A 25,866-nucleotide genomic window follows, 5' to 3' on the forward strand; every position below is an offset into this window, starting at 1 on the left:
ATGAGAATTGCTTTTGCTCTGCATCCTTGTCAGCAATTGGTATTGTCACTTTTTTTCCCCAAATACCTTAGTTCTCTAAGCTTCATAGCTTAGTGAAGGCAAAACAAGAGAAGTAGGATCCAGTTGAGGATTTGGCTTCCAGAAATAATAACTGTTAAATAACCATGAGGTAGTAGAACTCTAGACACAACCTATTCTAATTCTCCCCTTCCTTATTTTTGTTGTATGCTGGAGACAATGTGGGAAGATTACCTCAGATGTTCCAAAAGAATGCTATAGGCTGGAACTTGGATATTATGTATTCATATAAGGCACATAAGGGATTCAGGTTCATCTAGTATTTTCTACTGAATTGTTGAGTGATTGTACTGCTTATAATGTGCTGAGCGGTGTTATGATGATGGGGATATAGTGATGAATAAATCAGATGTCTCATCCTCTGTAAGCTTACAGACTACCTGGGGAGAAAAAACAGTTACAATACACAGCAATCAAGGCTGTGATGGGAGAAGTACAGGAAGCTGTGTCAGGGCATCTGATCAGCCCACAAGGGGTCAGAGAAAGCTTTTTGGAAGAAATGACCTCTACAATGTGGCTTACAGCAGGAGTTAGCTAACTGCAGTCCATAGGCCAAAGTCAGTCTGCCACCTGCTTTGGTACAGCTCACGAGCCAAGAATGGTTTTTACATTTTTAAATGTTTGAAAAGACTCAAAGGAGAATAGTAGCTTGTGATATATGAAAATTATATGATATTCAAAATTTTAGTGTCTATAAATAAAACTTCATTGCAGTGCCTCCATGCTCATGGCTGCTTCTGCATTAGCAGAGTTGAATAGTTACAACACAGACGTATGGCCTGCAAAGCCCAGGACGTTTGCTCTCTGGCCCCTTATAGAAAAAGTTTGCTGACCTGTGGCACAGGATAGGTAGGGGTTAGCCATATAAAGCAGAGTGAGGAAGAGGGAAGTCAGTTTCTGATGGGATGTTTGTATAGCTGCAGTAACGGTAACATATTAGTACTTAGAGCATGACATCAAGGAGGCAGGGGGCCAGAGCACTGTGGTGAGTGATGTGGCTAAAGAGGTGGGCAGGGTCCAGACTGGGAAGGGTCCAGACTGGGACTAGGCTCCTATGGAACCTAGGCAACCATAGGAAGGGATTTGGGTTTATCCAGTAGGGAGCCTTTAAAAGATTTAAAGTAATGTGATTAGATTTACTTTTTCAGAAAATCTTCTGGCCATAGTGTAGACATTGAGTTGGAGAGGGTGGGGTGAGAAAAGAGGCAGGGGGACTAGTTAAGGCTTTTGTAGTCACTCAAGGGAGATGTTGGTAACCTGGACTAGTTAGTACAGTGACATTGAGGATAGGAATAAATTGATTTGGGAGCATTTAGGAAGCAAAATTGAATTTGGTGTCTTAGTTCATTCAGATGCTATAACAAAATACCATAGACTAGTATCTTATAAACAACAGAGATTTATTTTTTGTAGTTCTGGAGGCTGGAAGTTCAAGATCAAGGTGCTTGGAGTTTCAGTGTCTGGTGAGGGTCCACTTCCTGGTTTACAGACAGCTATCTTTTCCATGTGTCCCTACATGGTGGAGGGGGGAACTCTGGTTTCTTCAGCCCTTTATAAGGGCACTGATCCAAATCATGAGGGCTCCTCCTTTGTGACCTAAACATCTCCCAAAGGTCCCACCTCCTAGTGCATTACCTTGGGGGTTAGGATTTCAACGTGTGAATTTGGGGAGGGGGCATAAATATTCAGTCTGTAGCATTTGGTGATTGATTGGAGGCATTGAAGTGTGATTATTTTCATGTCCCAAATGATTGTTTTCTTTTTTTGAAAAGTTCGTTTGTTTTTTGTGGTTTGTGTGAAAAGCATGGTTGAGAATTCCATGTTTAGTAATAGTTGTCAGAGAAAAATTCTTCGGTGATGTTTCATGCCTCCAGAGCTCCTTCCTGTAATTTGGGTATTGAAGTCAAATCTCTCTGTGGCCTCTTCGTGTTGTTCCCTGTTGACAAGAAATTTGACTTTTAAGGAGCAGAGAAGCTATTGGCAGATTAATTTTCATTTTCAGGTTTATCTTGGTTTAACAACTTTCATTTCTTTTTTGAGAGTCCTCGGGCTCTTTGGTTTTCAAGGCAATTTGTTTACAATGACGTTCCCTAGAGAACTTAGATGCTTTCCAATTTTAGATCTCTGACCCTTGGCTTTCTCCTCTTTGGAGAAAGCCTCACTTGCAGTGGAAGGTAACAAAATCACTATCTTATATTTTATAATATGTTGGGTGGCTTTTAAAGTACCCACTTACATGTCAGCTCATTCGATTCTACAGTAAAGCTGTGAATAAGACAGGACAGGTCAAATTACTGAGATTAAGAGAGGGTAGATGGCTTGCCCAAAGTCAGAAGGCCAATAAATAGTAAAGCAGGTGATAAAAGTTAGGTTTTTGGATTTCATAGCTCTATATTTTCTATAATGTACAATGTCTCCAGAAAAAGGAAGTTAGACTAGCTAGAATAGTTATGTTTTCAGCAGTAAAAACATCCAGATGAAATACTTTTTTTCTCCTCTGTGCATGCTCTGACTTCACCCAGACAGCAGCATAGGCCTTTCCTGTGCTTCAGAGAAATATGTGGACTACCAGTAATTCCCAGACTACAGATTGAGGAGCTGTGGTCTATATATTAAAGCATATGTAAGTATGTTTTAATCCTTCTCCCTCTCTTTAGGTGGTTCTAACTGTGACAATTCAAGGCCAAATGGGAAAGCTCTGCTTGTGGATCCAAGCTCCAGGGGTCAGGATAAACCAGAAAACTTGCTCACAAGGTAATGCAACTCTCCCTTCATTTGTATCTCTTAGGACTAAGGATTTCCTCCTTATAGAACTGAGACCATTACTGTGCATAATATGAGTTGTCCCAGGGTGGCTGGCCTAGGGAATATTCTTAATATTGCCTGATATTTATTGAGTCCTTACAGTATATGCCAGGCACCATGTGCTTACATGGATTATCTTATTTTAACCTAAGAGGTAGGCAGTTTTTTCTGTTTTACAGCCAAGGAAACTCAGGTGATGAGAAGTTATATAACTCACCCAACATCCGAGAACTAGCAAGGATTTGAAACTGGCAGTCTCACCTTACCTTCGAAATGTAGATTAGAAACGTTTGACTTCTCCCTTTCATTCTTTTAGGAGTTCCTGACTGAAGATACTTTTTTCCCTCTTTTTTATTTACTCTTTTCTTTTTTTCCTGATGTGTTGTTATATTTAGTCTGTACTCCAGTACCTCCTACTGATGGTAACCAGAATCATCAAAATTTCACTTTCTGGCGGGACATGGTGGTGCACACCTGTGGTCCCTGCTACTCGGGAGGCTGAGGCAGCAGGATCGCTTGAGCCCAGGAGTTCAAGGTTGCTGTGAGCTATGGTTGCCCCACTGTACTCTAGCCCAGGCAACAGAGGGAGACCCTGCCTCTAAAGAGAAAACAAAAACAAAAACTTCACTTTCTTATTTGTGTCCATATTTTAATTATGCACATAAGCAGCAATGAACAATCCTTGGAAACTTTAAATGTAGCTACATCTATCATTCTTAATTCACTATTGAGCCATCTCAACACAGGTATATTTTTACATAGCCTTAATTAGTATGCATATAACAATAGTAATATCAAACACTTATGTGACATTTATTCAGTGTCAGAAACTGTTTTTAAGTGCTTTATAACCTCTTAGCATTAAGTAATCTTCAACAAATGTTTCTTGAGCTGTTATATAGGGTTCTGTTAGGTAAATATGTCAAATTTTGCTTAAGTTGGCATTTGAATGATTTGTAGAATGACTGTAAACACAGTACTACACAAATAATAATGAAATATAAAATTTCATTGCATTTTTATTTTGCATTATTCCTATGAAATAGAGATATAGAATTACTACGGTAAAGGACCTGGAGGGTGTTATAGTCTTGTTCCATGAGGCACTAAGGTCCAGAAAGAGCCCTATCAGGACTGAGTTTTTTTGCTTTAGTTTTTTTCCCTTTGCTTCTGTCCATGAAGTCTGTGTTCTAATCTCATAACTGCCACCATCCAGCTGGACAAATCTTTGATGATGCTGAGCTTCATTTTTCTCATTTGAAAATGAAGAAATTATATTGATTATCTTCAAGGTCCCCTTCTGGTCTGAGATTCTATGAATCTATTATCAGAAAAATCTCTGTACCAATATACTATGCAATTAGCAACATATAAATTCACTTAATCTCACATAGAAATAGTGTTGTTTTACTAAAAAAATTTTACTTTTGTCTCCTTTAGTCTTCTGTGACTCACATGCTTGTATGTCTGGGAACTTCTAGCTTTGTATTTGTTTATTTTTTCATGGAGGACTCATCAACATATGAAAAAAAAATGTTTCTGTTTTTCCAGACAGACTAAATCCAAGTCTGAAATTACTGACATGGTTCGTTCCTCCACTATCACAATATCAGACAAGGCTCATATTTTAACCATGCAGAGGTTTGGACTGCGAGATACAATTATAAAATCACGTCTAGTACAGAAAGAAGAGGATTATACCTATATCCAGAACTTCAGGTAGCTAACTGGGTCTTAGACTATTTTCAAAGCAAAATGATCTTTCAATTCTCTAGAATTTAAACAATCCCCCCACCCCATACCCTGGGTTTGGAAGCAAATTATTCTATAGAATCTCTCCCCTCATTGTCAGAATAAGTGATTCTGTTCACTCGTCATTAACAGGCATCTATTCTATTCCTTTCCTGGGCAGGCACTCTGGCAGGGGTGGGGATACTGAGAGTGATACAGCTTGCAAACAGTTACAGAAATATTTGCAGAGACAAATGGATACAGAAGAAGGAGCGATATCCTGAGTCTTACGTATCCCTCTGAGGATTTATACTCCCTTGGTCATTCTGGGCCTTTGAAGAAAGTCATTTAAGATGAAGATAGTAAAATGAAATTAGTGTTTGGTAATCTTTTTAGGCCAGGTAACTGAAAGCTAAATAAATAAAGTTTCCAGGATTCTGCTAGATCTTTAAAAATCATTGCATCAGGACTGTAAGATAAGATAACATTGTTTCTAGGGATATAAACAGTGAATTATGGTCAAGAAGTAACCTTTTAGGCCGGGCGCGGTGGCTCACGCCTGTAATCCTAGCACTCTGGGAGGCCAAGGCGGGCGGATTGTTTGAGCTCAGGAGTTCGAGACCAGCCTGAGCAAGAGCAAGACCCCGTCTCTACTAAAAATAGAAAGAAATTATATGGACAGCTAAAAAAATATATATAGAAAAAATTAGCCGGGCATGGTGGCGCATGCCTGTAATCCCACCTACTTGGGAGGCTGAGGCAGGAGAATCGCTTGAGCCCAGGAGTTTGAGGTTGCTGTGAGCTAGGCTGACGCCACAGCACTCACTCTAGCCCGGGCAACAGAGTGAGACTCTGTCTCAAAAAAAAAAAAAAAAAGAAGTAACCTTTTGAACACTGGTGTTGCTTTCCTGCTAAAAATAATTACCAAGGTATTTTTCATTTATTCATTTCAGTAACATTGCACAGGGTAAAGAATGATTTTGTAGATGATGGCTTGATAATGACTGCTTAAGGGAGGTGGGAATGTTCAGAGTAGGCCTGTACCATTCGAAGTTGTTATCACAAAAGCAGCAGATGTCGTGGCAGACTGCAAGTCACCCCTGGGTGCTGCAGTCACTGGTCTAGGTCAGATATGACATTTCTTATGTCTTAAAATGCCACTCCACAGAGACTGAAACCAGCATAAATCAGCATAAAATACTTTCCCCTGTCATCTCCGTAGTGCTTCTGAGTTACTGATCGATTCTCTTTGGTGACAGGTTTTTTGTGGGAACATACAATGTGAATGGACAGTCCCCCAAAGAAGGCCTCCGGCCCTGGCTGAGCCACGGTATCCAGGCCCCAGATGTATATTGTGTAGGGTGAGTGCTTCTCTCCTGGTCGTCTCTCCATCCTCAAGAACTAGAGCTGGATTGAAGGGATGGGGACTTGAGTATGTAGCTGAGTGTTCACAGCAGGGGAAGGAATTGAAGAATGAGCATGTACCTAATAACAGCTGCCTCTCTGTTTGATGTTCTTCCTCATGGTAAACAAATGTCTGGCACTATTAAACTACTGTGCTTGATATTTAAATGCTAATATTTAATTTTTAGCATAACCCTCTGTTAAAATCAGTGCATCCTGAATTGAATTTTATTGCTCAGACCTTCAACACTTATTGTCACTTTTGCTAGGAAAGAAAGGTTAAAGAAAGTCCTATCAATTAGTCTTTTTTTCCCCTGCATTCTTACTATCCTCTCACCACTGTACTGAGCGCTATTAGTGGGGGAGAGACAGCAAAGGAAGCCTGTATGGTATGTTGCAAAGAGCTAGAATTTAGAATTTATACAGACCTAGGCTTGAATCCCAGTTTGCTGCTTGGTGCTTGTGAACTAGTGATCACAGATATGAAATAGGGGCAACTATTTCATAGGCTAGTCTTGAAGAGGAAGTGGGCTGATGTTAGCAGATGCATCTGGTGAGTTCCTTAGCATTTAGTTCTTTGGCTCTGAGTGTTTATGTTTCTTCCCTCCTGAGGGTCCTGCAGTTTAGCTAGAAAGCTGGGGGTTACGTACCTAAACCAGTCTGAGAGTGTGTCATCTGCACATTACCTTTCTCTACTATCTAACGGGTTGCTTCTCCATTAGGTTCCAGGAGCTTGATCTGAGTAAGGAAGCCTTTTTCTTTCATGATACCCCAAAAGAGGAAGAGTGGTTTAAAGCTGTATCAGAAGGTCTTCATCCAGATGCCAAATATGCAAAGGTGAGAGAGGAGTCAGGGACCTTTTAATTTTATGTTGCCATACAAGGAAATTCCAGGATACCTTTTCATCTGTTACCTTTACCTTAAGCCAGTCCTAATTATCCTTCCATTTTCAGTCCCAGGTCCTCCAGAAGGGATGCCTCTGGGTGGGAAAGATGCAGGGTCTTGGCCCTTGTAGGCTTGTAGGTTATCATGTAGCCTGCTCGTGAGTTGAACGGGTGATTACCTTATGTTCCAGCATGGAAAAGAAGATACATTAATATCTCAGCCAGCTTCCAGACCACTTTCCCTTTGGGACATTTATTCCTGTTTGAAACTTCTCTGTAATGCTATGACTTGAATGTTTGTCTCTGTTTTCCAGGTGAAGCTCATCCGACTAGTTGGGATTATGCTGCTGTTATACGTCAAACAGGAGCATGCAGCATATATCTCAGAAGTGGAAGCTGAGACTGTGGGGACAGGAATCATGGGGAGGATGGTGAGTCCTGGGTTGGTGTGTTTGGCACGGTGCAGACCTTGACCCCTAAGGTTTTGACAAAGCTTCTCATGAAGCAGTAACTGCACGTGTCCCACTCTGAGGGTACCAGTACTGCAAGATGAATTGCACCCTCAGGTAGGGCTGGATTGAGCAGAGCATTTAGAAATCTATATTTTAGTAAATTGCTGGCTGACTTGCCCAGCTAGCACCTGTCCGCATATTCACTTGACACTAGAGCCTTCCACTTAACCCATGAAGTATGTTGCAGAAACTATGTTGGGTCACCAAGAAAAACAAAGAGTGCTAATAGTAGGTTTGCAATTTCCTCCTCTTTGAGGCTGTTAAAGTTCTGCTTTTAGGTTCTCCTGCAAGAGCTTAGTTTTGTGTGGAGAAAGGAGAACCTATGGTTTACCTATGATTTAGTGAAAAGAGCATTTTGGAAGTCTGTAGGTTTAAATGGCTAACACAATTAAGTTGTGAATTAGATTTCTTTTGGATCCTTTTAACAGGGTAACAAAGGAGGCGTGGCAATCAGGTTCCAGTTCCACAACACCAGCATATGTGTCGTGAACTCTCACTTGGCAGCCCACACCGAAGAGTTTGAGAGGAGGAACCAGGACTATAAAGACATTTGTTCTCGAATGCAGTTTTGTCAGGTTGACCCGAGCCTTCCCCCTCTCACCATCAGCAGGCACGAGTGAGTCTGGGGTTCGAACCCATACAGTTCACCACGTTGCTGTACGGAGTTGTGGGCTCTGTCTTTTGTTGGGGAGGTTCCTGGGGGCGGCTTCCCACTGCTGGAGTGGTAGTATCCGCCGGCTCTCAGTTACATGTGGATTATATCTCTTAGAAATGTTTAGCTTCCTAACTTACCATCTGGCAGACCTCTAAAATCTTTCTCAAGCATCATTTGTCCTAGGAAAAGTATAAGATTTATTTTATTTGATTTCTTTTCAATATTTAACTTTGTCAGCACATGTATGAGACCAAGCATCCCTGGCTGCTGAGGGAGTAAGCAGAGAGGTATAGTTAAGAAACAACTTTATTTTCAGCAGGGGAAATGACAACACAGCCCTTAATAGCTATATTATAGTCTGAATCCTGCTTAAGATTTATTTTAATATGGGTCTGCCTCAATCCAACATTCTGAGGAAGGCAACCAAAGAGTGGGCATCTCAAACCCAGCTTTTAGAAGTAGGTTTTAGGATTTTATGTCTGTTCTTTCCAGAGCATGTGTAATTGAGAGTTGGATTGCATTTTGTTTGCCTCCACTTGGTCTTTTTTTCCTCGTAATTCAATTTTACAAAGCTCTAGTTGCAATTAGAGCATCTTGTGCTAATTTTTGTTTATTCTCTTCATTTATTCTCTTTATTTCATTTATCTCCAAAACTTCCTATTTGTCTAAATTCGAAGGCTTAGAATTTCACTTTATGATAACAGCTGAAGTTTATGCTGCTTCTTTTATAAAGAGGAAGAAGCCACTGAGGCCATGGTGTCTGCAGGGAGTAAACAGAGTCACACCTCTCATCCTGCCTGCTGCGGTGGAACTGTCTGGAGCTTTCTGGTGTTCTGGAAGCCAACAAGATGGCTTTTCTCCTCCAGGGCACCCAGTTGGGACTGTCTTACAGCTGAGCTCTCCCGTTCTGGTGAACCTGCAGCATCCTACTTTGTGAGGTCGCAGCTTACATATTAGTTGTTTTTAGCTTGTGGGTACATTTATTTTGGATTGTGTATGCTGCTGTGTAGACTCTCTAATGACATGGTTATTGGCTTCGGATAGAGAATTATTGAACTTCATGAGATGTGTGATGTCATCAGGGAGCCTTCAGTTAGCTTTTTCCCAAAGCAGCAGGTACAGTAAAACACCTGTCATGCTGCCCAGGAGCGCAAAAAGAGCCAACCACAATGATACGGTGGTGGTTAAATTGAGGCTCCACTATAAAGGTTGAGCTTTGTTTCAGAGGAACTCTGTTCTAGAAACAAAGGCTGAGAGTGTGTTTTGTGGACTGCAGTGTACACAGAGGCAGACGCGGCATCATGGCATCATCTGGTTTTGGGTCCCTAAGTGATTGGCATGAGTCCCAGTTCTTGATCTTTTTTGCTTCTTCCCAGGAATGGGGTAAACTACTGCCTGGCTTTTAGATCTTACTAGACTATCTTTCTAACAATACAAGAATGAAATAGTCAAGGAGAACTCAAGGCTATTTATAATGAACTTGGACCAAGACAGTTGAGTAAGCAGCATGCAAGGGTATTAAATGGGATGGCAAGAGAAAAAAATTTCCTGAACAGCTGAATCACTTCCCCACCCAGCTCCCAAGAGGCTGAGCCTCAGGGGCCTTCTGTCAGAAGCACCCTGGATAGGATGGGTTAAAGTCCCTCCTAAACCCTGTTACCTTTGTGCTCTGTCCTCACAGTGTGATCTTGTGGCTGGGGGACCTCAACTACAGGATAGAAGAGCTGGATGTGGAAAAAGTGAAAAAGCTCATCGAAGAGAAGGCCTTTCAAACCCTGTATGCGTATGATCAGGTACAGATGGCCACTGTGCCCTCTTCAGGCAGCTGCCGCCCACCGTGAGGGTACAGAAAAGCCTAGCTCCCAAACTCTCAGCCTCTTCTTCCTCAGCTTGGAAAACTTCCTTGATGTTGTCTGGTCATTTCTTCATTTCACCTGTGTTTCCCTCTTCCTTAGTTGTCTCCCTGTCGGCTCTTTCCTGAGACACCTTGTCTTCTTTGAGAGCAAGAGTGAGTTCTCTCTCTCTTTCTCTCTTTCTGTCTCTCTCACTTTCTCTCATTCATTCATTCGAGAGGCCTAGAGTTGGGGCTAAAAGGGTATCAATCTTCTATTTAAAAAAAGTACTTGGTATATTCAAGCTGACTTAATAATGTTTTCAGAATGAGCCCCCTGCTCCCTTTGTCCTTCTCCTCGCCAGACTCTTCCAGTGTGAGTGACAACTCTTCCTAAGTGGCTTTCTTCACTTCCTGCAGGAACCAGTTCCGTAACCTGCTGTTCACCATGTCTGACTTAGCGTTTCTTTCTCAGAGCACTAGCCCTTTCACAGTACAAGAGAAATCTGTTTCTCTCTTTCTTCTGGCTACTCCTTCAGTAGATTTCAAACCTGTTCAAGTGGTCAGAGTTATTCAGCATGTTAAAGTCCTATTTGTTTTTTAGTCTATATCCTCCCCCTTTTAATAACCTTAGTATTGTCATTAGTCTAAATCTTTCGATTATCTTTTTTCCCCAGTACAGATTAATTGAAGAAAAAGAATTTCAACTTTGTTATATCTGGTTTTTTTTTTTTGTTTGTTTTGTTTTCTGGAATAATTTCTTTATTGACCCATTTCTTTTCTCTCTAGCTCTTTTCCTTGGTAAATTAATTTCATTCTACTTAATCCCAATGTCAGGGGTAACCCAGTCTTTCTCTGTCCCTTCTGGTTCTCACTGAGGCTTTCTAGTTTCCCTTGTAGTTTGATGCCCATCTTCACTTGCCTTCTTTTCTGGGCTTTTCTGAAGTAGTATTACCCATTTTGTGTGTTATCTGCTTTCCGGATGGTTTAAGGTCTATATGTATCCATTGAAGAAGTATCAGCTTATATTCATACCTAAATTTTTCCTATATCCTGTTGCCTTTCATTTAATAGTTTTCAAAGGAAATCATATTTTCAGGAATTTGACAAGTGATATCTCCTGGATAGCTGACCCTGTCTCCGTCATTAGAGCTGATAGTCCTTCGCTAGTCATGCAGTGGCAAGTTTGGTGCTCCAGGGAGGAGGCAGGAGCACCTGTGGTTTTCATCTCTTGCTGAGAGTGTGATCAGGAAGGAGCTCTTAAAATTAATACAATAGTGGCCGGGCGCGGTGGCTCACGCCTGTAATCCTAACACTCTGGGAGGCTGAGGCGGGAGGATGGCTCAAGGTCAGGAGTTCGAGACCAGCCTGAGCAAGAGCGAGACCCCATCTCTACTAAAAAAAATAGAAAGAAATGATCTGGACAACTAAAAATATATAGAAAAAATTACCTGGACATGGTGGCACATGCCTGTAGTCCCAGCTACTGGGGAGGCTGAGGCAGTAGGATCACTTAAGCCCAGGAGTTTGAGGTTGCTGTGAGCTAGGCTGATGCCACGGCACTCTAGCCAGGGCAAAAAGAGCGAGACCTGTCTCCAAAAAAAAAAAAATTAATACAATAGGAAGGATGTTAGCTATTTTCATAATGTGTCAGGCACTGTTCTAAGTTGACAGTTAATCTTTCTAATGACCCTATGAGGTAGATGCTATTAATATTATAAATCCAAAATTTACAGATGAACAAACCAAGGCACAGAGCTTCCCCCAGTTCACATAACTAATTTGACGATACAATTCTATCTTTGTGTATATTTGGAGCATCTGTGCTACGCAGATGAAGTGTTTGATACCTGCAAGGGAAAAACTGTGCTGAGTGGTACTGAGACATTTTTTCTCCCATTCTTTTGTATAGCTGAAAATTCAGGTGGCTGCAAAGACTGTCTTTGAAGGCTTCACAGAGGGTGAGCTCACATTCCAGCCTACCTATAAGTATGATACCGGCTCTGACGACTGGGATACCAGGTAGGTCAGAGGTTGCTTCAGGGGATTGAGCAAATGGAAGCCCAGAAATTCTGGGAGCACTTGCCCTTGTGGACCTACAGAATATACATTTCCTGTAACTTTCCCCCCATGTTTTGTACTTTGGTCAAACATTTTCTCTCAGTATCTGTTCATTAAGCAGCCTGCCTTCCCACATATTTTCTTTCTGACTGCCTTAGCCTTTGTTTCATAATAATTTTCCTTTTTTTTTTGAGAAAGGGTCTTGCTCTCTTGCCCAGGTGAGAGTGCAGTGGTGTGATCATAGCTCACTGCAACCTTGAACTTCTGGGTTCAAGCAGTCCTCCTGCCTCAGCCTCCTGAGTAGCTGGGATTACAGGCATTTGCCACCATGCCCAGCTAACATAATAATTTTTGATATTGGTTTACTTTTTAGCTATGCCTTGCGTAATGAGATGATTCCAACTAACTTAGTGTGTCCTTGGTCATTACATAGTAGTTAACTGTTGTTATTCGTGCTTATCATGTGCCACATACTATGAAAATACACTTGTATATTCTCATTTAATATACTCAACAACCTATTGAGCTAAGTATGATTTATTATTTTCATTTTATTAAATTGGGGATTGAGACATAGAAAAATTAAAGAGTTCCCCAGGCAGGCAAGTGGTAGAGGCAGGATTTCAACCCAGACAGTGGGAATTCAGAGCCTGTTCTCTTAACCACCATCTTTTTTATTTATTTATTTATTTTTTTACTTTTTTAGAGACAGAGGATCACTATGTGGCCCAGGGTGGTCTCAAACCCCTGAGCTGAAGCAATCCTCCTGCTTCGGCCTCCCGAGTAACTGGGAATACAGGCGCGTGCCACCATGGCTGGCAATCACCATCTTTTAAGGACCATAGAGTGCTTACTCTCGGGTTGCCTCTTTCACGCTCTCCTAATCCTCATGGGAGAGTAAAGAGCAAAGAATCAGTTTGAACTGTGTTTTGGCTTTGAGCTTTCATAGTTGTTTTAGATGTTACTAGTAGGATATATATTATCCCTTGATGGGCCCAGACTGCTCTTGCTGTCCCAGGTGACCGGGCTGCATGGACACGAAGGTTCTGGTTTGTTATTCCCTGCCTGAGCCAGGGCACTAGCCAGGCAGCAGGCACTGCTGTTCTGTCAGTGTTCCCAGTGTGGACTTTGCATTTCAGCGAGAAATGTCGTGCTCCTGCCTGGTGTGACCGGATCCTCTGGAAAGGGAAAAACATCACTCAGCTGAGTTACCAGAGCCACATGGCCCTGAAGACCAGTGACCACAAGCCCGTCAGCTCAGTGTTTGACATTGGGGTAGGTGTGCAGCTGGTACCTGTTTTAATCATTCTGTAGGGAATTGGTTCTCACACCCAAGACTACTTCTTGTCTTTCTGGTTTCCTCCTCTCTCGTTGAATGTGAGGAAGCTCCTTTTAACAATTTTGTTTAAATTTAATTAATAATTGTTTGGATATGCTTCTATGTTTTTCTATATGCACAGAAGTTTACTTTTGCTTTTTGAACTGTATCTTTCCAGATCTTTCTCTATGCATTTACAAATGAGTGTGTCAGTATTCTGTATACAACATAGAGGATATTTTTCCTTTTTTGTAAAAGAGGTCATATATACATACTGCTCTGAGAACATTTTTTCCCCCTACTGAATATGTCTTAGGAAATCTTTCCATGACAGTAAAGGTAGAACTTTCTCTGCATTATTCTTATTATTTTTTTTATTTTTTTTTTGAGACAGAGTCTTGCCGTTTTGTCCGGGCTAGAGTGAGTGCCGTGGCATCAGCCTAGCTCACAGCAACCTCAAACTCCTGGGCTTAAGCGATCCTACTGCCTCAGCCTCCCGAGTAGCTGGGACTACAGGCATGCGCCACCATGCCCGGCTAATTTTTTCCATATATATATTTTAGTTTTCTAGCTAATTTCTTTCTATTTTTAGTAGAGACGGGGGTCTCGCTCTTGCTCAGGCTGGTCTCGAACTCCTGACCTCGAGGAATCCACCCGCCTTGGCCTCCCAGAGTGCTAGGATTATAGGCGTGAGCCACCGCGCCCGGCCCTCTCTGCATTATTTTTAAAGGCTGCAAAGTATTCCATAGTATGGATGAACTATAATATATATACTGATGATCATTTAAATTGTTTCCCAAGTTTTGCTGTTACATGGCTATCATGACCATCCTTCATGTATATCTTTGTGTATTAGTGTATTTCTATAGAATGAAATTACTAGAGGTGAAATTAGTGGTTCAAAGAAAAATTTATTTTAAAATTATTAGATCCTGCTAAATTATCCTCACAATAGTCCTTACTATTTTACACTTCTACCAACCATGTATGACCTTGTTTTCCCATACCCTTGCCAATATTGGATTTTATCAATCTTTTTAAATTTTTACCAACCCAATTAGTAAAAGAAAAAAAAAATTTTATCATGTGAGATTATATTTCCCTGATGCCTAGTGAGGTCAAACATCTTTTCATTTCTTTTTTTTTTTCTTCCTATAATTCCAAACTGTTCTATTTTTATTTCTTTATTATCTATTTGTATTTCTTTTGCAGTGACTTCTATGTTTCTTTATATTACCAATTCTCAAGGGTATAAGAATCTATGCGGGTGTGAGTAGTTTGAGAAAAGCCTACTGAATGTTATAATTAAAGTTTTATTATTGGAAAATGAAGGAAAATTGTGTTTATAATTAAAAATAGGGAAGAGAGAGCCTGAAAAAAAATCTTCCTTGCTGATAGAGCATGGGTTAAAAATGTTTGAGAAATGCTGCTTTAAATCAAAGCCCTCGAGAAGTTTCTCACTGCCAGCCTGTGGGTGGCAGCAAGCAAAATAGAGCCAGACCCGAAGCAAGGCCTGGGCCTAGGACCTGGCAGAACCAACTGCCAGCCATGCTCTCACTCCCATGCCTTCTTTTTGCTGATCAGGAAGCAGTTTCCTTTGCCACAAGCTTTGCCTCTGGGGGATCCTTCTAAGTCTGTTAATTGGGTTCTTTATAAATTAATTAAATCTATTTAGCCTTTACTTTTCTGTGTTGTTATCAGCTGCCATTTCCCAATGCCGTGAATGCCCTCTATAATGGAAAAGAAGAAATGGGCACAAGCCAAGGCACTCAGTTTCTGATGTTTCCCTTCCAGGTGAAGGTCATAAATGAAGAACTTTACCGGAAGACTCTGGAGGAAATTGTTCGCTCCCTGGATAAGATGGAAAATGCCAACATTCCTTCTGTGTCCCTCTCCAAGCGAGAGGTAGGAAAGATGTGTTAAGAATATTAGTATCGGGGTCTTCAATTCCTAGAACTTAAATTTCTCTCATCTACTAGAGCTCAGAATTCCAGGAGGCACCTATCATACTATTGGGCTGTGGTTTCTTGACAAGCTGCTTCTGGGTAAATTGAGGCTGATGGTACTAGCTAAGAAGACAGAGGTTGTTAGCTTAGGTTACGTTCATGTTCTGCTCTCCTAAACAGAGGATGATTCAAAGTGTGTTTTTTTTTTTTATTTCAGCTTATTATGGGGGTACAAAAGTTTAGGTTATATATATTGCCCATGCCCCCGCACCTCCCCCCAGTCAGAGCTTCAAGCGTGTCCATTCCCCAGACAGTGCGCATCACACTCATTATGTAGGTATACACCCATCCCCTCCCCCACCCCCCACATCTGTGAAAGTGTGTTTTGATTTTAGAATAACTGATGTATGTTCTTGCAATGGATTTGTCTTCCTACTGATGCTTTGCTTTGAGATTAAATTGAGTCTGAATTTCTTGGATACCCATGAATTGATGGGAGGGAAGGCAGTATAGAAAAGTGATAGGCAGAAGAGGAGGTTGAATTAGCTCTAGAGGTTTTTCATGGAAGAGCCACAGGGAAGATTATTCAAAGTTGATGGTACCAAACAGTCGATCAAATAGGGGTTTATGGTGAAGGCATTTTTAATGTTAACTTAGATGTTCAGCTACTTGGTAGGATGAACTTTTTTTTTTTTTTTTTTTTAAAGACAAAGTCTCGCTCTGTTGCCCTGAGTAGAGTGCCGTGGTGTCAGCCTAGCTCACAGCAACCTCAAACTCCTGGGCTCAAGCAATCCTTCTGCCTCAGCCTCCCAAGTAGCTGGGACTACAGGCGGACACCACCATGCCTGGCTAATTTTTTCTGTTTTTAGTAGAGATAGGGTCTCGCTGTTGCTTGGGCTGGTCTTGAACTTCTAACCACAATCCATCCTCCTGCCTCGGCCTTCCAGAGTGCTAGGATTACAGACATGAGCCACCACACCCAGCCGGAAGGATGAATTTTATCTTCATGTTTAGGGGTAGAATTTGTGAAGGGTATTTTGGAAATGTTTTTTGGGTATAGAAGATGTAAAGTTTGACTCTTTCAGGAAATGTACATACCCAAACAAATGGAATTTTTGGGTTTTGGGGCTAAACACAGACAACTGGTGTTTAGCAGTCTCCTAGGTAAATACTTAAAGCAGAAACGTTTCAAAGAAATGGTCTTTCATTTTCTTTCCAGAGTAAGGATTGCTCAGTTGGGGTGGCTGGGCAGGTTCCTGAGGAAAGAGTACTAGTTCTGACTGGCCCCCGGCTTGTTCCCAGTTCTATTTTCAGAATGTGAAGTACATGCAGTTGCAAGTAGAATCCTTTAAGATTCATAATGGACAAGTCCCCTGTCAGTTTGAATTCATCAGCAAACCTGATGAAGAGTCTTACTGTAAGCAGTGGCTGAATGCCAACCCCAGCAGAGGGTTCCTCCTGCCAGGTAAGGCCTCTGTTCCCAGGTTCCTGGCTTCTGGTTGGGAGAATGCCCTACCCTGTATTTGCTCATTTTCCTAAAATAAGCTTTTTACTTGAGTATTTTATTCTCTGCTTGAAACTTTTTTTAAAGCCCTGTAAAAGAACCCATTCATAAATAAAATATAAAATAGTGGGAAGCATAAATTGAGTTTCAAAAGCATTTTTAGTCGTTTCTGTGTTTCATAATTTCATAGAAAGAGAAGACATAACATTTCTATAGAGCAGGTGCTGCTGGTAAAGGAACCATTTTCACTTTCTGTCTCACTATAATCAACTCCCAATTCTCGGCTCTTATGGAGAACGATATTGGGGAAGTGATCCAGAAGTTATATCTGACCCTGGAATGCACCATCTGCATCTTTCCCCTGACTTCTCCTTTGCACTCCGTATGATGCTGTGTGGCAGAAGGATGAAGGCTGTTTGGTGGACAGTTCAAAGGCTGATAATTGCATTACATTTCTGCTGGATCAGGTATCTTCATCTCACCTGGCTCAAGGAAGACTCTTTGATCCATGCCTTCTCATTGTATGAATACTTCCAGCTTGAGCTGTGCCACTTGGTACTTGGATTTTATAGCATTTGTCTATTCAGATGTTTTTGTTTATTGTTTTCATATTCTCAGTTGGACTATAAACTCTTTGTTCTTGTGTCCCTGAGTGCTGAGCACATAGGTGCTTGTTGGTTGCCAGATACCTTTTCTTTCCTTTCTCTAACCCTTTATGTATTACCCTGTTCCCTACTATCTTCTTTTTTTTTTTTTTTTTTTTTTTTGAGAGACAGGATCTTGCTCTGTTGCCCAGGCTACAGTATAGTGGTATTAATCATAGCTCACTGCAACCTAAAACACCTGGGCTTAAGTGATCCTCCCACCTCAGCTTCCCGAGTAGCTGGGACTACAGGTGTGCACCACCATGCCCGCCTAATTTTTAAATTTTTTGTATAGATGGGTTCTCACTGTGTTTCCCAGGCTGGTCTCAAACTCCTGGCTTCAGGCGATGCGCCTGCCTCGGCCTCCCAAAGTGCTGGGATTATAGGTATGAGCCACTGTGCCTGGCTCCTCCTATTTTCTTTTCCCCTTTCCTCTTGGCCTCCCCCAGCCAACATTACTGTTTTTACTTTTCTGTAGATTCTGACATTGAGATTGAATTGGAGCTCTTTGTAAATAAGACTACAGCTACAAAACTCAACTCGGGTGAAGATAAAATTGAGGACATTCTGGTCTTGCACTTGGACAGGGGAAAGGATTACTTTTTGTCTGTGTCTGGGAACTACCTGCCCAGCTGTTTCGGATCTCCCATTCATACATTGTGCTACATGAGGGAACCAATCTTGGACCTACCACCTGAAGTTATTAGTGAGCTGGTGAGTAACATGCCACGAGGAAACATCTACAACTTTGTAGCAGCCAAGCCAAATGAGATATTCCTATGCCTACCTTCCTAGGGACTTAAGAATTCCTCAGCTTCTGAGACTTTGCTTAGTCTGTCAGTTATATATTGCTGTGCAATAAACCACCCTGAAATTTTAGTTGTTTAAAACAACAGTGAATTATTGTTTCTCATGACTCTGTGGGTTTCCAGCGTCATTCTGCTGCTGGTCTCGCCTAGGCCACAAATGGCAGCTGTGATGGCTGGAGGGCTGCAGGTGGCCTCCCACACATGTCTTGGTGTTGGCTGTTCTCTGGGCCTCCCTCTCCACAGGGGTTCTCTTCATGCAGTAGGCTAGCTCAGGCTTCTGTAAGTGATGGCAAGAGCGTGAGAGCAGAGCTGTAAGGCCTTTGTGACATAGGCTACAAAACTCACATGATGATACTTCTGCCATGTCTCACTGGTCAGAACAAGTTATGAAGCTGGCCCAGATTCTAGGAGTGGGGAAAGACTCCACGTCTCGATGGGAAAAGCTGCAAAATGTCATGGCCATGTTTTTCAGTCTTTCGTATATAGTACATGTCTTAGTTTGTTTGGGCTGCTATAATAGAATACTATAGACTGGGCAGTTTATCAACAACAGAAATTTGTTGTTTATAGTTCTGGAGACTGGGAAATCCAAGATCAAAGCACCAGCAGATTTTGAATCTGGTGAGGGCCCACTTCCTGGTTCATAGAGGGCCGTCTTCTCACTGTGTCCATACATGGCAGAAGGAGTGAGGCAGCTCTCTGGGGTCTCTTTTCTAGGGGCACTAATCACATTCATGACCCAACCACCTCCCACCTCCTAATACTATCACATTGGGGATTAGGTTTCAACATATGCTTTTATGGGGGGCAGAGCATTCAGTTTATAGTAGCATGTTAGAGAAACTCAGCCATGGATCCTTAGATAAAGAAAGTTCCATGGCCTGTGATACTGTTCATTTGTGTTTTTAATCATCGCTTGGTAGGTTATCATTCTAAACTAAATTTGCTGAGATCTAAAAGCCTCCTATAGAGACAAGTCTAATACAACGGAACTAGTTTGGCGCAGATTTATGGTAATATGCAAGCTTTTTTTTTCCAATGGATTTTTTTTATTTAGGGAGTTTTGAACTCTATCCTCTCCATTATATAGATGAAAACAGAGGCCAAATCAAAAAGAGTGATTTGTCACAGGTCACATGGTGAGTTAACAGTGGACCTGGACTTGGAACTCAGATTTTTGGACCCCCAAGCCTGTGTTCTTTCCTCACCAGACCACACCTTCTTTCTGGTTCTAATAGTGAGATGCTATAAATAGGCATGATTTTTCCCCCTATGAGTCAGGTGCATATTTCACCTGATTCATTGAAACTACTTGTCATAACCCTCTCCCAGTTCTCAAAAATCACTTTTGTCCCTTGATTATACCACCTGATCTCATTTTTATCTGTGGAATGTCTGGTTAGGGGCATTGGAATTAGGGGCTTTTCTTCTTCCATGGGTTTGCCGTCTCCATATTATGCATTCTTCTGAAGCCAGCCTGGCACAAGGTCCACTGTTGGGCTGCCTTGTCATGATTTTTATTGCTTTTAGACTCTGATGCCACTACAGACTGAAGATGATGGGAGCCGGTTGGAGACCCCCATGGACATCCCCAAAGAGCTCTGGATGATGGTTGATTACTTGTACCGAAATGCTGTCCAGCAAGTAGGTTGTGGTTAAGCAAGTCAGACCTGATTGTAGCCAGGCTGCCTTGAGAAAGACCATCAGCCCCAGGAACCTTTTGCATTGAAAACTTTTACCCTGAGAAACCTGTGGGGTACAGTTCTTCCCCCAGGGTGGGAACGAGGGACAGAATGCCATGTTTCATACCCTGTGAGGCCCTGCTGTCACACTACTTGATTACCCCCCCAGGGGAAGCAGCCTTGCATGGGATGGCTTTCCCAGCACAGCATGTTCCCTCCCCTGGCCTCTGGAGGCCTCAGGCTGTCATCTGCTCTCTGTTGCAGGAACTCTCACCAGCTTCTGGGAATGGGAGGGGCTAACTTGTCAGCAAGCCAGGTGGAAGCAGGGGGCCAGATGAAACCCCTGAGCCATGAATTTGGAAGCCTGATTTCTAGAGTGACTTAGGCAAGCTTCATGGGGACAGATTGATCAGTTTCACTGACCTGTTTCTATAGGTTCCAGGGAGATCTATACAAACTATAGTCCTATAGCTTTACCACTTCAGAGCAACATACATTTGTTTGTTTGTTTGTTTGTATGTTTGTTTGTTTTAAGACAGGGTGGAGTTCAGTGGTGTCATCATGGCTCACTGTAACTTCTAACTGCTGGCCTCAAGGAATCCTCCTGCCTTGGCCTCCCAAAGTGGTAGGATTATAAGCATGAGCTATCTTGGCCCTAAGCACTATTCTAAGTGTTTTACAGCATTGTCTCATTTAGTTTTCACAGTAGCTCTCAGATGAGGAAACAGATACCCAGAAAGGTAAATAACTTGGTCAAGGTCTCAAAGCTGATAAATGGGCGGAGGTGAGATTTGAACCCAGTAAATCTGGCCATAAAAGTCACATTCTTAAGTACTATACTGTTCTGCCTTCTTTGTAGAACACCTTTCAAATGTATTAATAACTTTTGACGCTTGAGCCCAGGAATTTGAGGTTGCAGTGAACTGTGATGATGTCACTGTACTCTAGCCTGGGAGACTGAGACTCTGTCTCAAAAAAAAAGAAAAAAAAGTAACTTTTGAGTAATACATATAATATTGCTATTATTAATGCAGTTATGTGGCATTAAGTCGTTTCATAAAACAAATGAACATAAAGTATCCTGTGACTAATGGAAATACCTTTACTGTCATAATCTTGTTTGCCCAAAGCACTGAGATGCCTCTTTAGCTTTCTCCATCTTATACATGGTAGATTTTCTTCAGGGTTTTTTTTTTTTTTCTGGTTGATCCCTCCATAGCACTGCAGAAAACATGACTACCTTTTTTTTTCTTTTCCTTTTGACCTCATCTGACTGGACATAGCTGCTTTTAAGTTTTCTCTTATGTTGGATCTTCTTGCCATGTGCAGTGTGTCCTGCCCATACTTTTGTAATAGATGCCTAAAGACCTGTTGTAGAAACATGCCTGAGAAAGCCTACAAGATTAATTAGCCATCTCAGCCTAAATCAGATTGTCTGCCAGCGTGATTCTGAGGTCTCACTACACTGCTCCCTTTTGCACTTTATTGGTGATTCTACTAGGTCAGGACATCATTGCTGATTTTCTGAGAAAATAATTGTTCTATGACTTTCTTCCCTTTTGCAGGAAGATCTATTTCAGCAGCCAGGCCTGAGGTTGGAATTTGAACATATCAGGGACTGTTTGGATACTGGGATGATTGATAACCTCTGTATCCTTTGGACATTCAGCTGTGTGTGTGTGTGGTGTGTGTGTGTGTGTGAGAGAGAGAGAAAGAGAGAATATGAGAGCGATGAGAAAAAGGAAAGAATATTTTGAATATTTTCAGGCTTCAAATCTGATGTTGTGTCCTCAGCTGTCATGTTTTTCTTACTTAAAGTTTGCATAGAGAAGAGTTTACAACTTTAAGCAACTAATATAGCAGGAACTCAGGAAGGCTTGGCTCACTTGACAAACAGCGTGGCCCCTTCGAGATGTTAGGCCTGGACGGGCAGCACTTCTGGTGTGTGTGCTCCCAAGCCTCTTCTTAATCATGGGCAGCAGCATCACTGGTTCCTTAACCATGGGCCAAAAGCCGCTAGCAATCATTCTGTAGCTGAAGCCTTGCTGCTTTTCCTGGAGAGCCTGCCAGAGCCTGTCATCTGTAACAGTGCCTACCATAACTGCTTGGAGTGTGCTGGCAACTACCCAGCAAGCAAACAGGTGAGGGGAAGCACCGAGCATCAGCAGACACATGTTGCTAGCATCAGGCCTCATGGGGCCTCAGGGAACAAAGTGGACACAGTCCCTCAAGTGCAGTGTCTGAGAAACTCAGCAAGTCCATTTGGAATCTGGCGAGGGCCCACTTCCAGGTTCACAGAGGGCCATCTTCTCACTGTGTCCTTACATGGCATAAGGGATGAGGGAGCTCTTTGGGGTCTCTTTTATAGGGGCACTAATCCCATTCATGAGGCATTCCTTCTCAAACCCGTTCTTCTTTCCATGTCCCTTTTTCTTTAATGGCATCATCCTTAATTCCAGTGACTCAACCTTGAAACATGAGTCATTTCTGACTCCTCCCTCTCCTCATCTCCCACATGCCCAGTCCCATCAACCTATCACCCATCCTCTTGCTTCCATTCTCATTCCACTCACCGTGGTTCAATGCCGTGCATTCAGGCTCTTTCTCTGCTGATTTGTTTTGCATGCTGCCATTAGATTGTGTATTCTAAAGCTCTTGTCATGTTACCATTGGTCAAAAACAATACTGAGCTCTCCATTTTTTTTTTTTTTTTTTCCTGAGACAGAGTCTCACTCTGTTGCCTGGGCTAGAGTGCCATGGTGTCAGCCTAGCTCACAGCAACCTCAAACTCCTGGGCTCAAGCAATCCTTCTGCCTCAGCCTGCTGAGTAGCTGGGACTACAGGCATGAGCCACCATGCCCGGCTAATTTTTTCTCTATATTTTTAGTTGTCCATATAATTTCTTTCTATTTTTTAGTAGAGACGGGGGTCTCGCTCTTGCTCAGGCTGGTCTTGAACTCCTGACCTCAAGTGATCCTCCCGCCTTGGCCTCCCAGAGTGCTAGGATTATAGGTGTGAGCCACCGCGCCCAGCCTCTCCATTGCTAATTAATGATTTTCTTAAACAAAAATTCAAGACTTTTCTTTGTTTTTTGTTTTTTTAGACAGGTTCCCACTCTGTCTCAGGCTAGAGTGCAATGGTGTCATCATAGCTAACTGCAGCCTCAAACTGCTGGGCTCAGTACAGGCATACGCCACCAGGCCTGACTAATTTTTCTATTTTTTGTCGAGATGGAGGTCTTGCTCTTGCTCAGGCTGGTCTTGAACTCCTGACCTCAAGCGATCCTCCCACCTCGGCCTCCCAGAGTGCTAAGATTATAGGCATAAGCCACCACACCCAGCCAATATATTCAAGACTTTTTATGATCTGGCCTGGTGGTTTACAACCACCAACTTGGCAGAATAATCGCGAAAATTTGCCAATAATACAGGTTCCAAAGCCTCACCCCAATCCACTGAATCAGAATCTCTTTTGGAATCTATTTTGTACAAATTCCTGAACTAATTCTGTTATGGCTGGGGTACTTCTTGAATTCTAGCTGGTCAACCCTTCTAGTGCTCCAGCCAAAATTGACTTCTCATAATGTGCTCTCTGTACTTACCTATTTTCCTTCTCTTGCTTTTTTTTTTTTCTTTTTTGCCCTAAATGCCTGCCCTAGTCCTTACCCCTCTGCAAGTCCAATTTTGCTTTATTTTGAAGACCCAGCTAAAATGTCTTCTTTCCCCTTAAGTCTTCTGAGAACATGCAGGTAGAAGTTTGATCTCTGAATTCATGTAGCATTTGACCTATGCTTCTCTATTGGTACTTACATCAAGTGGTAAGCCATCAAAGTTTCCTGTGCCCAGTCTTGTTCATGTACTTGGATCATGTACTCACTTCTTGGACTATAGTAGGCACTGGACTAATGATCGAATGCACAAAAACACAATTCCCAGTTCTCCCTCTTTCAGGTCATTTCTACTCTTCCCACATTCCACAAAAATGTCTTCAACTACTTGATGGCGTTTTTGCAAGAGCTGCTGAAAAATTCAGCAAAAAATCATTTGGATGAGAATATTTTAGGTAAGCAACAAAGTGTCTATAGAAAGCATTTGTGCAAACTGAGAGACTCATTATGAGAAATGGGGTTGAGGGTGGTCCCAAGTTCATTGCAGTAGAACGAAAATAATGAGTTCTGGGCAAAGTTTATACCCAAACAGTTTTTCTTAGAAAATGTTGCTTTTGAGCACCCCTCCCCCTTCCTAACATCACAAGAGTATGTACAGGCTTGTACCATATAATATTTTGGTCACTGATGGACCACATATAGGACGGTGAGCCAGCCCATAGGACTATTATACAGTATTGTTACTGTATCTTTTCTGTGTTTAGATATGTTTAGGTACACAAATACCACTGTGTTACAGTTGCTACAGTATTCAGTATAGTAACATGCTGTGCGGGTTTGTAGCCTAGGAGCAAAAGGCTATACCATGGAGCCTAAGTGTGTTAAGTAGGCTATACCATCTAGGTTTGCATAAGTACACTCTATAATATTCCCACAATGACGAAATCACCCAGTGACACATTTCTCAGAACATATCCCTGTTGTTAACCAATGCATGACTTTAATACCTTCTTTTGCTGAATTAATTTATTTTCTGTTTTTTTTTTTTTTCACGCAGCTAGCATATTTGGCAGCTTACTGCTTCGAAACCCAGCTGGTGACCAAAAGCTTGAAATGACAGAGAAGAAGAAAGCTCAAGAATTTATTCACCAATTTCTCTGCAACCCACTCTGAGCCTCGTTATCTCCTCCCCTGTTTTACCTGAGGCAGCCAGTTACCAGCCCTACCTGTTCCAGCTCAAGAGATGCCTTAAGGTTATGTGAGGCCACTTGGAAGGACGATGGCAGCTGCCTGTTTGCTGAGCCTAGTACACTCAGTGCTACTGTGAGTTGTGAAGACTTGGGGGAAGATCCACCACAGTGAAACTGACATTCGATGTTTATCTTTAGTTATTTAAGACAGATAGATCTCTATTCATTTTTCTTATTTAAAAAAATTTAAAATAACTGTACTTGTACTCACTCAACCTGCCTCCAGGGCATAGTTAGTGCTTTCCCTGTGGCCTGGGCTGAGCTCCCTGTGGTCAGACATTTGAATAGACTTTGGAGTCCTGAAAGGACAATGAGTTGGACAGCAAGAATGCAAGTGGAACCTGCTGGATAAATAGCCCACAGCCACCCGAGATGCTTCCAGTGCTCAATCTGAGGACATGTGTATATGCATATGCAAATTCTACCCCTCTTCCTTTCCAGATAAGGCTCAATAATCCCAGGCGGCAAAACAGTGGCTTAAAAAATGAAGAAATGGGTGTTCTGGTAAAACAAGTGGGATGCTCTGGGCCAGCAAGTCTTCCAAACTGCATATGATGCATCCTCTCTCATATATGTAACATATTTTAACGATAAATGTATTTTTAACAATGGTTGTTGTATATGTTTTTATCTCTTAAAAGATGGCATCTTTCTGCAGCTGGATCTTTGTGGCTTAAGCATTGGGGCAGCTGGTCAGGGGTTAAAGAGACATATGCCTGCCAGTCTGGTGGATGGTACAAGCATGGCCTGAACCCGCAGACCCCTGATCTAGTCTTTGGGTTTGTCTCACTCTGAATAGTCTAGAAAAGCAGTTTATGGGAAAAAACAGGCAGTGGCTGCTGGGAGGACCTAATATATAGATCTTCCAGGCATTTATAAAAGACAGGAGTATAATAAAGGAACACGCAAAGTCACTTCTTGGGCCCTAGAATGCCACTACTTCTGGGCAGTGTAAAATGTGATTTAGTTAGGGCCAGGACAGTGGGAACAGTTAAAAGAAGGGAGCGGCCAGTAGGTGGCGTTAACTGGCCCGGCACGAGTCCCGTCGAAGTCGAGAATCCTCTGCAGGGGAAAAAAGTTGGGACGGCCTGGGAAGGAGTGTGAGGAGAAAAGAAACTGGGCGTTTTATGAAAGCATGTGAGAAG

At 42.1% G+C, this 25,866-nt stretch overlaps 1 protein-coding gene and 1 non-coding gene across 12 annotated transcripts in view; one reads left to right on the forward strand and one right to left on the reverse strand.

The window, feature by feature from the left end:
• Positions 1-25,332, forward strand: part of INPP5B (inositol polyphosphate-5-phosphatase B) — a 49,348-nt gene extending 24,016 nt beyond the window's left edge. For 6 of the 11 annotated variants that reach the window (XM_045548210.1, XM_045548213.1, XM_045548215.1 and 3 more), the window contains 17 exons: positions 2,736-2,832; positions 4,435-4,602; positions 5,874-5,975; positions 6,741-6,855; positions 7,217-7,333; positions 7,843-8,030; positions 9,751-9,862; positions 11,813-11,922; positions 13,101-13,236; positions 15,074-15,184; positions 16,528-16,690; positions 17,852-18,087; positions 19,713-19,826; positions 21,430-21,514; positions 21,878-22,005; positions 23,815-23,926; positions 24,529-25,332. In XM_045548210.1, coding sequence (XP_045404166.1) covers positions 2,736-2,832; positions 4,435-4,602; positions 5,874-5,975; positions 6,741-6,855; positions 7,217-7,333; positions 7,843-8,030; positions 9,751-9,862; positions 11,813-11,922; positions 13,101-13,236; positions 15,074-15,184; positions 16,528-16,690; positions 17,852-18,087; positions 19,713-19,826; positions 21,430-21,514; positions 21,878-22,005; positions 23,815-23,926; positions 24,529-24,644 — 2,210 coding nt within the window. In that variant the 3' untranslated portion in view covers positions 24,645-25,332. Of the gene's footprint in view, positions 1-2,735; positions 2,833-4,434; positions 4,603-5,873; positions 5,976-6,740; positions 6,856-7,216; positions 7,334-7,842; positions 8,031-9,750; positions 9,863-11,812; positions 11,923-13,100; positions 13,237-15,073; positions 15,185-16,527; positions 16,691-17,851; positions 18,088-19,712; positions 19,827-21,429; positions 21,515-21,682; positions 22,006-23,814; positions 23,927-24,528 lie in introns of those variants that run through there. The other 5 variants (XM_045548220.1, XM_045548212.1, XM_045548217.1 and 2 more) reach the window with 5 other exon arrangements.
• LOC123636244 lies at positions 8,310-8,440 on the reverse strand. Its single transcript, XR_006734439.1, has one exon. It is a non-coding gene; the product is annotated as a small nucleolar RNA SNORA63 (small nucleolar RNA).
• Positions 25,333-25,866: the final 534 nt, after the last annotated feature.

This window comes from Lemur catta, chromosome 3 (assembly GCF_020740605.2).
Source record: "Lemur catta isolate mLemCat1 chromosome 3, mLemCat1.pri, whole genome shotgun sequence".
Classification (NCBI taxonomy): Eukaryota; Metazoa; Chordata; class Mammalia; order Primates; family Lemuridae; genus Lemur; species Lemur catta.